At 41.0% G+C, this 13,006-nt stretch overlaps 1 protein-coding gene across 1 annotated transcript in view; it reads right to left on the reverse strand.

Moving 5' to 3' along the window:
• Positions 1 to 206: 206 nt before the first annotated feature.
• The window catches only part of LOC101859533 (UAP56-interacting factor), a 14,192-nt gene continuing 1,392 nt past the window's right edge, over positions 207 to 13,006 (reverse strand). Inside the window, exons 2-8 of the mRNA XM_005112207.3 lie at positions 11,763 to 12,073; positions 10,548 to 10,856; positions 8,482 to 8,642; positions 7,175 to 7,243; positions 6,363 to 6,411; positions 4,485 to 4,547; positions 207 to 582 (exon numbers count right to left, since the gene is read on the reverse strand). Coding sequence (XP_005112264.1) covers positions 487 to 582; positions 4,485 to 4,547; positions 6,363 to 6,411; positions 7,175 to 7,243; positions 8,482 to 8,642; positions 10,548 to 10,856; positions 11,763 to 12,073 — 1,058 coding nt within the window. The 3' untranslated portion in view covers positions 207 to 486. The remainder of the gene's footprint in view (positions 583 to 4,484; positions 4,548 to 6,362; positions 6,412 to 7,174; positions 7,244 to 8,481; positions 8,643 to 10,547; positions 10,857 to 11,762; positions 12,074 to 13,006) is intronic.

The raw sequence follows: 13,006 nt of genomic DNA on the forward strand, positions 1-13,006 counted from the left end.
ATTTACTTCTTTTATTTTTGTGCCTTTGACCATGGTTATCAGTAATATCCACACAGAAATGTGGTTCAAATGGACATAACAAGTGTGGAGCCAGAAAGAAAAACTCGATAAAAATTGCTCAACAAGCGGAAAAAATATATGTTTTTCCGACTTCACCACGATGACACACGTTTTAAAATAAAATAATAAATCAATAAAAGCCAATCTTCCCCGCAACATAACATGTATTTACAGTTTTATTCTCATAAAAAATCAAGGCAGCAATTTTTTAAAATATTTTTTTTTCTAAGCCGAAAACCAATCCACTGGGACAGCACAAAGGAAGCCACAAACTTCAACTAAAAAGCAGTAAAAAAGCTGAGAGTCACAATGTGATAATTCACAAGAACATAGGCTCTGCACTCTCCCAGCACCCACTCTGCCCAAGCACCTCACTCGCTCACTGTTCCTTCACCAGCCACACATGTACTTGAACTTTGACACCGGTTAAATAAAGACTTTCCTTCCTTCCACGTCGTCCCCACCTTCGGAAACCCTTGATGACCCTGATGATGCAAATCTGTCGTTCAAACTGATACCAGTCTGAAAAAAAAGGGGAAAGAATAATTAAACAAATGCAAAATTAAAATCACAGTAACAGTTCCCTGTGCGCTAGAAAGCACACACAGTATCTAGATTACGGCATTCTACTGGACATTTTGAGGGCTGTCACAGAACATTGATAAACTCTTTGCACTCATTTCTTTCCTTTCTTTCCTTCAATCCAAGTATTGCCTGGAAAGAGTGGCCTGGATCTTCTGCCCGGGTCACACGGGGGTAACCGGCAACGAGAGAGCAGACAAACTGGCTGGAGAAGCAAAAGTGGGAGGGAATTTGACACTGGACCCACCAACCGTCCTAACCGCTGTAAGGGAAAATTTGAGGAAGAATAGGGCGGATAGCGGTTCCCACACTCTAGGGAGACTGAAGGAGAAGGGGATCTAGAGAGGAGAAAGGAAAACACAGCCATCTTTGAGGACCAGTCCGACGGATCTCCAACCAGATCATGATGGAAACTATAAAACTATAAATATAAGTAGACAGACTCTGGGATGGATCCTGAAGAGGGGGGGGGGGAAGAGAGCAGAGATGGACATATTCCGACTGCAGTGACCCCAACACAGTGGACAAGTAAGGACAAGTAAGTAAATCCAAGTATTGTACGTTCACCACAGAATGTAGCCCCCCCCAACAATGACCTCCACTCTGTTCTTTCAGCTGTTCTTCCTTTCCACGTTGTTCCCGCCCAACCTCCGATGTCATCCTGCCACATTCTTCCTTGTCTTCCTCCTGATCGTTTTCCCATTCTTGGTCTCCATTCAGCGTATCTTTCATCCATGTTGTCCATCATTCTACCGACCAATGTGACTAGCCCGTTTCCAATGCTCTCACTCTTTGTGCTGTCCTAAATTTCTAGGATTTTTTTCCCCGTCCTTGCCCGTTCCTATCAAACGACGCTTTTGTGTTTAGTAGACAGAATGTGCAAATATTAGGGCTGGGTCACGAGCGTGAGAACGGAACTGAAGCGTCATTCTTTCCTGCGGAACGCGATTCACGATTCACTTCAGCGGAACAGTATCGCCAAATGATTCGCGATTCACTCCCCAGTTGCTGTCACCACCTTGTGGTTTGTTTAACCTACTGCTGAGTCGAGTCAGGAGCTCAAGAACGGAACGCAACACTTAGTATGGCTCCCCTTATTTTACAAAAGATGGTATAGTCCAACCCCCCTATTAAAACAAAATGAACGGGGTCCAACCAATAGACAGAAGGAATTTTATGGAGCCACTGTTTTAGGGAATGGTGGGGTTGGGGGGAGGGGGGAATTTATGGGCGTCACTAATTGAGGTCAGTTGATAGAGCAGCGCAACAAAGGGTGTGGGGCGGAGAGGATGGCGGAACAACAAGAGAGTGGGACTCGCGCTCGCCAAGAGGCGTTGATACGACACTGTTCCGTTTCAGTCAGTGTTCCGCCACAGCTCCACCAGCGCTCGCGTACTCACGATTCATTGAAGCCGACTGAATCGCGAATCGCCACTCTCAAATTTGACGAGCAGGATCCAGCCCTAGCAAATATTCTTCTTATAATATCGCGACCTCAGTGCTTTTTTGTCGTATCTCCATTTTTTTAAACATTGAAAATGTGACTTCTCCTTCAGCTTACTCTTTGTTATGAACTGTTTTCACTGTTGTTATTAAAAATGGAGATATGACAAGACAAGAAAGCACTGAAGTTGCAATATCGTTATAAGAGCGAATTCGCAGAAATAGGTCAAAGGCTTATTTCTCCTCATCCTGTAAGGCTGGTGCACCTAGAGTCCGGGAAATGTCATGATCTAAGATTTGTGTAATTTTAGTAAGTTTTACGGCACTTGCGACATAAAATTAAATAGGTTTTACAAGTACCTTTACTAGAGAGTAACATGCACAGAAAAGAAGGAGAGATGAAAATAAAATGAAATGGCATCTATGTTTAACGGCCCTATCAACACTATCAGGTTATTTAAGAGGCAAGACCTCTGAGTTTAACTTCCATCTCCGAAAGGACCGAGCCAAATGGGAAATTCACGTTAAGTTCCTTTTCCAAAGACACAATGTCGGACCCCCAAACCCGCAATTTCACGACTATAGGCTCGGCAACCTAACCACTAGGCTACCCACATCACCAAAGAGAGATGAGGACAATAGATGTTCGACAAGAAAGGAAAAGCAAACCACACTGGAACACCCGCCAACCATACATAACCAGGGTTCAAAGCATTAACCCTTTCGTTGCCAGGGGGTATACGTTCCTACTGTCAGCACTGAGTTTCAGCTGAGCTCGTTACCCAGGACAGCAGCCTAACATCTCAGTGTTAATGGACATGCAGTCAAGATCTAGATCCAGATCTAGCACACTCATGACATATTTCGGACACTGGGTCTTCGATTGTGGCACTTTTCTCACTTTTCTTATTCCCCATTTCCTCCCATCTTAATCATAATTTCAAATAACCTGCAAATATAAGTCAAAAAGTTAATTTATTCGCCTTTTTAAAGTCATTTCGATGTTTACGTTTTACGAGAGTGCGTGGCCACCAGCAAGCCTAGATCTGTGTTCATCGATAGCTTGTAAGCCTAGCAGTAAAGTAATACTAGCAAATTGGTACCGATACATCATTTATTACTGATTACGAATCTACGCAGACTTGAGGCCAAAATCCGAACAGAAGAATAAGAGGCAGGTTATAAGCATCTCATGAGTACATGTAACGTCATACAGGCAACCAGGAGCGGCAAATTTAGCCACCTTCCATTACGTACATGGTACGGCACGTGCTAAAAATTACGCATTTTCATGATGTAACAGGTACGTCATAAGGCAACGAAGGGGTTAAGGACTTGGCCCTGGTCATAATGATATCCCACTGACAGAATGATCAAAACATTCAACATATTGAACCCCCATCAAAAAAATTTTTTTTTAAATGTGAGGAAGGGTGACAAAATGAGTTACTTCTAGCAATCCACAAGTGGAGATATTGGCCAACAATCGACAGTTGGTTCAAATTTGTAGATTTTCTATTGATGCCACATTCTTTAAGTATAACATGCCTTTTATTATTTCATACTTATAAATTGCAAAAACTTCACTTATAAGCATGATGTATCTATTTCCATAAGGCTCAAATCCAAGAAGCAACTCATTTTGTCACCACGCTTTACAAATATATACGGTACCGCTGACAAAATTGCAACAATTAGAAATTATGAGAAAAACAACTCTGTTCTGCAAATGCAATGTCATTGAAAAAACCCAACACGTAACAAAGCGAATCAATTATTCAAGCCTACATTTCATGGTGAATAAGCCCTAATAGACATACTATACTCGAAGGTTTCGAATAATCCCCCCCTATTAATTTTCAGTTTGTTTGCGCGCACCATCCCCCCTCCTTATTCCATACCCCCGTTTATTATTTTTCAGCTTGCCACTACCGACAATCATGTGAAACATTATATCTAGAATCTATATATCTGAATGAAACTTCTTTTTTCTTTTAGATGGCAAATTACCCTCAGTATTAGTACTGTACCGGGTTGGCTATTTCAATTTTCTGTGCATTTTAAAAACTTTTGTACAATGGTTATATTATTTATGAAACTGGTTTGGTCCTAAATGGGAAAAGTTGTCACAGTAACTTACTAAAATCACTAAAATTTCCTGATCTCTTGTTCTTTTATGTTCTTTTATTCACTGAAGGAGAAATTTGTTCCTACTAGTACAGGGGTATGAGGTTGAAGGAGCCCGCTCCCCCCGTTTATTAATTTTGGACCACTTGTCCACCCCTCCCCACCGTTTATTCAATACCTTAGAGTACATACTGCGTGTAATTTAATTAAAGTAGTTTTTAAACTAGGTGAAAGTCCCCCCCCCCCTCCAAAGTAATGCGTAAACCACTTACCGCGGGTGTGGCAAAGACATTTTTCTGAAATTTGTAGACAGTTGTCACAGCTGGCTTCAACATCTGAAAATGAGAAACAATTATTAAAAACTGGGCAAAAACACTGTCGAAGGACTTCTTTCTTACTGGTAGGACTACTATGAAGTTTCCTCAGTGATGGGGGATGGAGCGTAGGCAAACAACGCCTGTATCTGTGAACTAATCGGAATCAAGACACTAACATTTATGAATGCATCAACAACCCTTTTCTCTCGCTTTTAGGAACAGAGAATATGCCAGACCTTGCTAGATAAAGCATTCTGAGGGCCCTCTGGGTTGACAGGGAAAAACTGCATGTGTTGAGCTACAGAGCCTCCTTATCTGTCTAATCTGACACAACTGAACCAGTTCCAAAAATAGTTCAAGCGAACAACTTTCTTTTTTTTCTTTTCTTTGTGTGTGTTTTACAGCGCTCCAAACTGCATAAGGTCATATGAGCCTGCGGGACACACTTAACATTTTCAGTTTGTAGGAAATTTTTAATTTTGCTTGGTTGGTGACCGAAGCCTACTCTTATCAATTTTGGACCACCATGAGATCTTTAACGTGTGCAACTTGCACACAGGACCTCTGAGATTTTTTGCCTTGTCTGAGAAGGCTAGGTGTAGATCTTACCTACTATAAGATCAGGGGTGTGGCTGAAAGACACCAGTAAGAAGGAGCCAAGGCGTAGCCGTAGAAAGGCTGCAGATAGAGTCAGGAGCCCAGAGGAGGAGCAAAGGAGGTGAGGGGGTGGAGGCGGAAAGTGAAGACGAAAGCAGACGACAGAACATTGCTAGAGAGCAGGAAAGGAGGTGAAAGAAGACAAATTTTACTGAAGAAAATTTTCTGTTGCTATCCAGTTTCGAGTCCAGGACCTATAGAATGAGACGCGAACATCTTAACCTCTAGACCACGAGAGCCCCCCCGAACAACTTCTCTAAGCCGATGTCATTCATGAGACAGTAAAGGGGAGGAAATTACTGGTCCGACTGACTCTGTTATTCTGGAACTCTCCCTCACGACATTTGAGGGATACAAATGTGGAGGCAAAATTACTTAAAATTCATTTTATAAATACCTTGTGAAACACCAGCTTGCTAATAAGTCCTTCCTATTCAGAGTAATGTACATTTATTTTTAGTTTTAGTAGAGGCTTTACGGCACTCGCAACTGCATAAGGTCATATGAGCGCCAAGGGGTGGATGTCAACAGAGAAGTCTTTACAGGGAATCAGACTTACTTACTTTGCTCACCTCTCTAGCTTCAACAGCACAAGGTCTGCTTCGACTATCAAAGCACCCCGGAAATAGCGCTTCACAAGAGTGTGACAAACATGCAAAAGAGGTAGAGGAAAATGACAATAGTAAGGATCAGGAAAGAAAAAGCAGCAGTTCCCTGTTGTAGATCAGGCACAGTTATGAGCATGACATTGATGATTCGGCCCATTTACAATTCTACTGTGCATGAACGAGAAATGTCCCCCCTTTGGGAATGGCCTAAAGAAACTTCAGTCAGTGGCACCGCCCCCGGGGGTACATTTATGTTTAAAATGTGATGTGCATATCATCACCGATTGTGCTCAGACAGAACACATGTCTGCTTAAGTGTTAGCGTTATTCTAAAGATAGAAAGTATGCATGTTTATTCACTTGTGCTTTGTGTTGAAATGAAAGTATGGTACTGTAAAGGCGCCATTTTGTACAGGAGGGGGCCCTATATAGAAATTATCAACATTATAATTATTATTTTACATTTTATGAGCATGTAATAAGCCATTAATTTTTTTATTTAGGAAAAAAAAATTACACTAATAAATTATTCTTTTTGCCAATAACAAATGACAAGAAACTGCATTACCTTCAGCTGATCCATAATCGAGGATTGATCTTTCTTTGCTGCTGGGGCACTGAAAGGCAAACAGTTAGAAAGAACTTGATAAAACCATTTGGACAAGAAAGCACCAAGGTACAAGCAAAACTAACCAACTTCTAAGTCGATTTAAAAAAAATTAAACAACCACTGATGCTAAAATGACCTATCATGAAAATTTAACTGTAAAAAATTACCATAACCATCATGTTCGAAACAGGATGAAAAATATCTTTGTCTCAGATTAGAGCAAAAAAACTACTATCCTTCAAAAGTAAACACAGTGTTTCTATGAGATTCATGCAGGTGAAAAAATCATCAATATAATAACATTAATAAAATGTGGAAAACAAAAACTGGATTCTGTACTCTGTTACTGACATTTCATCATCATCATCATCATCATCATAATAATAATAATAATAATAATAAATTACACTTCTATTTGTCCCAGAAGGGTTTACAATGGCAAACATACATATATTACAAACATAAATACAGGTAGGCCTACATAATTATAAATACGTACATACATAAATACATGCATAAATGCACAATATTACACAAATACAGAACAGTTTACAACCATGCCACTGTGCAGCGCCCTGTATTTTGAGCTGGGGTTGTCGTGTCTTGCCCAAGGACACACCCCAGTGACCACCCATCTGATCCCTGTGTCACTGACATGTGCTTGACATTACTTGAGTCTAAACTCACTGCTCACTTAGCCACTGGAGCCCCCCACTTTTTAACACATTTGATGTATACAAACCAAGATAAAAGACGGCACTGATACTCACTTCTGATTTGCTACTTGAATGGTGAAATGGTCCTGACTGGCTGCCCCTTGACTGGGCCGTCTCCTCCACCTGAGACATGAGACAAGACATACTTCACTGGTCACTCACAGGGAACAAATCAGGAGTGTGCTTCTACCGGTGAACACAACACAACATGGCATCATATCAGCACATCATAATCAATCTCTCTCTCTCTCCTTCCCCATTCTCTCTCCCTCCCGCTCTCTCTCTCCCCCCCACCCCCCCCCCCACCCCCCACCCCCAAATCGCAAACAAATTATACCTGAACTCCGAAAGAACCAAGCCAAATGGGAAATTCATGTAATGTGCCTTTCCCAAGGGCACAATGTTGGACTGAGCTGAGGCTCGAACCTCCGAACCTGCAATCTCACGATTACAGGACCAGTAGCCTAACCACTAGGCTACCAACGCTATCCAACAAACCAAGCCAGGGCCTTTGGTGAAGGCATGCAAATAACAAGGCCAATAATCCTTAAAAATATAGGAGTTCCTTTCTCCCCACTCCCAGAGGCACAATTTAGATCATTTAGGAGGCAGGCATTCACCCTGCTTGTCAGGGCCAATCCAGGCTGAGAGGGATACAACGTCCCAGCAGAAAGACTGGAGATACTAGATAAAAATTCTCCCCACATAGGAATCAACCTCAGGTTTTCCAGGTGTGAAGGCAAAGCCCCTAACTGCTACACTACAGACGCCGCTTTTTCTTCTGCATTCTTCTCCTTAATCTCAAAAACTGTTAATTTCATTTTAAAAACCTCACAATACTCAAAACACCCTTTACTTTCAAAAATTATCTTTAGACAACGAAAACAACACACTAGACTTAAAATCATATGTGTAAAACTTGTACAGTCACCAAAATGCCACTCTGTGAAACGTGGCCAACCCCATGAACACTACAGGAGAAGATGCACAGACCAACAGAGGAAGTACGCAGGATGGCCCAGCTAATGATAGATACCAGTCTTCAAACATGATTCCATGAAGAAGAAAAAACCCACAAAAACATCAAAAACTTTGCTTGAAATTAGTCTTAGTTAGTTATAGTAGATGTTTTACGGCGCTCGCAACTGCATAAGGTCATATGAGCGCCAGAAGATTGGAGGTGTTACAAGAGAGTAACGAACATAAAAAAAGAAGAAGGGGAGACAAGGACGATAAATGTTTGATAGGAAAGAAGAAGCAAACCACACCAGAGCACCCGCCAAACACCCACCCCATGCTTGAAATGATAACAAATGGAACATCCTGTGTTTACCACAAATAATGAACAAAATTCCACTCACCCTCTCCTTTTCCCACCCCTCGGCGCATTCACAGGACTAGCAGAAGGATTGGCGATGGTCACAGAGGTATTGATCAGCTGACGCGTTGAGGAGATATTGCCAGGTTGTCTCATCAGTGGAGTCAAGAGTTTTGCTCTCCCACGTCCGGCTTGTTGACCGTTCTTATGAAACAATTGAAGAGAAAATTCAAAGATTAATACCACCACAAAGTCAAAGCATATCGTCTGGGTCCGACGCTAACCATGTATCTTCCAAATTAGGACATGCACCTTTTTTATGGTGTCAGACTATGTTAACAACCATAATTTACTACAAATGTTGATACTAAAGCCTAATAAGCAAGAGTAAAGTGGAACCTTCTACATAAAATTTGAGCAATTCAGGAAGATAATCAGAAAAAAATTACTCCTCCCCATCACAAAAAATAATGGTATTATTTAATTTGGTGCAAACATGGTTGGAGTCCGACACCGTACATGATATATTCATAAACAGCTTTGAGAACCCATTAACTCTTTTTATCCGGGCTACGAGTATACTCGTAACGAGGACCAGTCCGGGCTACGAGTATTCTCGGAACAGTGATACGGTCACGTCAAAGAAGCTAGTTCTGCTTGTAATTACCAAAATACGGCGATCCTAGCTCTGTCAGAATATTTTAATTTTCCAATGAACTGTGGTTTTTTTGTTTTTGATGGGTGTAGAAGCTTGAAAGATGTCTCGAAAACGCACATTTACGACCAACGAAGTACTTTTTGAAGTGACCCTGGGTTGTGAGGGGGAATGAGACTAATTTGATGAAAGTGACTCTGAAATAGGTGCGGTAGATTCCATTGTGGATGAAAAGAAACAGAACTTAGACTCATCTAATAGCGATCCAGATCATGGTGAAGGGGTCAGTACTGGAATTCGTGCTCGATGGGTAGGGCTAGATCTAGATCTATAAAATTCAATGGGACGTCGTGGGCGCGGCAATCAGGGTTAAGTTCGAGGGTGGAATACACCTCAAAATCTACATTGTGCTATTGGTGTATTTCCTAACCACATACATTTACAAAAACTACATTCAATTTCTAACATAACTGCCAAATTTCCTTAAAACCTTAGAGTAAATGTAAGAAATACAACACTTTGAACTATACGCACTGACTTCCCACTCATACAGCGCGGCGGCCCCAGGACGGGTACAGAGTCCGCGGGGGTACAGCTAGGATAAAAAGAGTTAAATATTGCCACAAAAATTGGAAGTGCATAATTCCCTCTGAAGTGCCTTGTGCATGACAACACAATACTACAAAACTACTTATGGAGAATATTGACATATTTACAATGATGTTCTGTCATTGGGGCACCTAATTCATAAAGACAAATACCTCTCCATCCCCAAATGCCCAAGCCTGCTAGACTGTATGTACGTATTGTCACTCACACTGAAGTAATTTTGTGTGGTGAAAATGGAAGACAGTCTCAATCAATGAATACAATCTTGCCCATGCATAGCGAACACACGCACATGGTGAACAGTTTTTCCATGCTCTATGTCTGTCAGGCAGTCTTGTACTTGTACCCATGAGCTTGTAATTTTTTTAAATTACTCTGAAAACAATTTTTCATCTGTGGGTAAAGATAATTTGTTCTTGTATGGGAAAACAAGGCGTATGATCCGATCTACCAACGGGTCACATTGGGTCAAAAACCTTAACACTTTGCGGTCACTTGGCGCAATAATGCGCCGGTGAAAATCATCCGCTCCGGTCACTTGACGCAGTTCTGTGCCAGGCCCAAGAAGTCTGATACAGTCGCTCTCCTGGCTGGGAGACCTGATGGGGTATTTTGTACTGCTGGCTGTGTGACTGCAAAGTGTTAAAAAACAATGCAACTTCACAAAGCAGGTGTTTTTAATCATGAAAGACATCTTCAATGCAAGCCCCTTTAGAAAAATAACAATATATTAAGACCCACCATACTTACCTTGTTTTTTGTTCAATAAACTAGTATTCTTAATTGAAAAAAAAAGACAAGTCTACCATAAAATCAATATATATCTCTCTACTACAACAACTTACATTATTTGGAATTCCACGTCTTTGATTCACTACAGCTTCCCTGGAGGACTTCTGAAGAGCCTGATTAATGCTCTGCATGTTTTTCTTTGCTTGCTGTAAGTTCTGAAGGGCTAGCTGCTTTTCCCTGAGGAGTTTGGCAGCCTGATTTGCTTTGCTCAAGCGTAGCTGCTGAGTAGCAGTTTTGGCGGTCTGTATAGACTGAACATTTCCACTGTTGGTAAAAACCAGAGCCTTGCTCCCTCTGACAGCTCCTCCTCCTCTTCCTCTGCCACGCCCTCTAACTTGACCTCGACCTCGACCCCGAACATTCTGTTATGGAAATTTATTGAATACTCTAGAAAATCAAAACATACTCACTGTGGCCTCTTCATCCTTTTAAGAACAGACAAGAACGCTTATGGCTTGTTTGTTTGTGTAATGTAAAGAAAAGTACATCAACACAATAGAAGCCATTTAGTGGAGGGAAAAGGGACGAGACAGACAGACGAAACAAAAAAGATGAAAAAAAAGCATAAGGGCCCACCAGTGGTGCCCTCCATTTACCTGCCTTCACACACACACACTTTTGCTTATGTCAGCCTGAATTTTCATTTACCAACAACGATGTAGAACATGATTACAAAGAACAAGTGTACGTAAGTACCGGTAGCTGTTCACATATGAAACCAGTCTTGAAATAGAATGGATAGTAGCAGAAAAATTTTAACTTCAAAACTAAATAGCTTAGACACTGAACTGCTTACAACTTCACAGCAAAAATAATTTACAGTCCAAAATAATTCTAGGTAATGATAATTTGTGAATATAATAACAATACACCAATAAAGCTTACTTACCATAGGTTTGTTATCTTGACAAGCATAGCTTATTCTATGAACCAAAATTATACACTAAAATTATATACTATGATGCCAAAACATAGAGATATATAAAAACCAAATTATCTTAAACCTACTATTTCAAAATTTTCTGGGACAAATATTTATAACAACAACTAAAACAATCTCCAGATGTTATATGTTAAGTTCACCACTGCCAGCTAATGCAAAGTGTTCCTGTATACAAAAATCAGTCATATGCACAAGAAAAAGAATTTTTTTTTTTTTGCGCATTCAAATTATGATATAGAGTACAGATCTAAAATGTTCCGAATTACTGACAACCTTCCACATTTGTAACACAACTCTTTGCTAATGCCCAAAGAAAACTCCATACCTGATTGAACCCTAGGCGATTCAATGGACTCACACCAGAATTTTGTCGTGTGATCCCACCACCCCGACCTCGTCCTCTCCTATTGCCCCCTCGAGCTATCTGTTGTTGAGTATTGGCCTGGGCTTGGGCAGGAAGTTTTCCTCGTCCCCTTCCTCTGACAACCGCTCCTCTGCCTCGTCCTTGCCCCCGTCCTCTCATCACGCCCTGACCTCTAACAGAGCCTGTCCCTCTTTGCTGACCTCTGCCTCTCTGTTGTCTCGAAGCTTGGATTTTTTTACGTTTCTCAGCTTTTGATATCTTTATGATATCATCTGAAAATGTATTTATAATGTCAATCTATGAAACAAATGTCTTTTTTAAAGCTGGAATGATTTCATATAATTTTTACTCATTGGAACAATTCATAATTATACAAGTCTAGAGAAACTTGCCTCTGTATAAACTTCATTCATATCAATATAATGTTTCTACTTCAAATGGACCCCCTCTGCTTTTAAATTACACAGTTTACAAGAACAAAAACATTTTGGAGGTTAGGACGAGATAGAAATAGGGGTAGAAAACATCAAAATTTTGCATATGTAGGTGTAGATCTAGATCTATGTCAAGTTAAGTTTCTGCAAGCAGACTTTTCACTTAAAAAGTTAAATACACCTTGTCTCATAATTCACAAAAGTCTCAGTGGCACAAAATAAAATTCTAAAAAGTCCTCTATCCCGAAAATACCCTCCAAATTCAAATCAATGTGACTTGAAGAAAGCATGCTCTACTAGATCTGGTACAACCGGAAAACATGAGTAGTGATTAGTAATATATAGTCGAACCTGCCTTACAGAAACCTGTATAAAACGGAAACCTGTCTTAACGGAATCTCCCCGCTCCCCCCTTGATATATTCCTCTTTAATTACCTGTATAAAATGGAAACCTGTCCAATGCGGAAACGGAAAGAAAAATCCGCTCCCTTCCGAGGGTTTCACCTGTCTAAGACGGAAAATGCTTTGCCCGCTCAGCCCTGATTTGAAACAAAACTCGCAAGTTTGGTTCCGCCGGCTCAAAACTTAATGCAATGGCCATGCCGCTGGGTGAGGAAGGGGAGTAGGGGTGCAATTTGGGGGTAGATGTGACCCCATCATGTGAGTCCTGAGCCATGCAGAGATGGTCAGTGTAGTGTGGGTATGAAATCTCACGACTGCCTGTGAGATTGCTGATTGCTCGAGAAGCGAGCCACTACGGAAAGTTTCCT

The sequence above is a fragment of the Aplysia californica genome, unplaced genomic scaffold (assembly GCF_000002075.1).
Source record: "Aplysia californica isolate F4 #8 unplaced genomic scaffold, AplCal3.0 scaffold01208, whole genome shotgun sequence".
NCBI classification, from domain to species: domain Eukaryota; kingdom Metazoa; phylum Mollusca; class Gastropoda; order Aplysiida; family Aplysiidae; genus Aplysia; species Aplysia californica.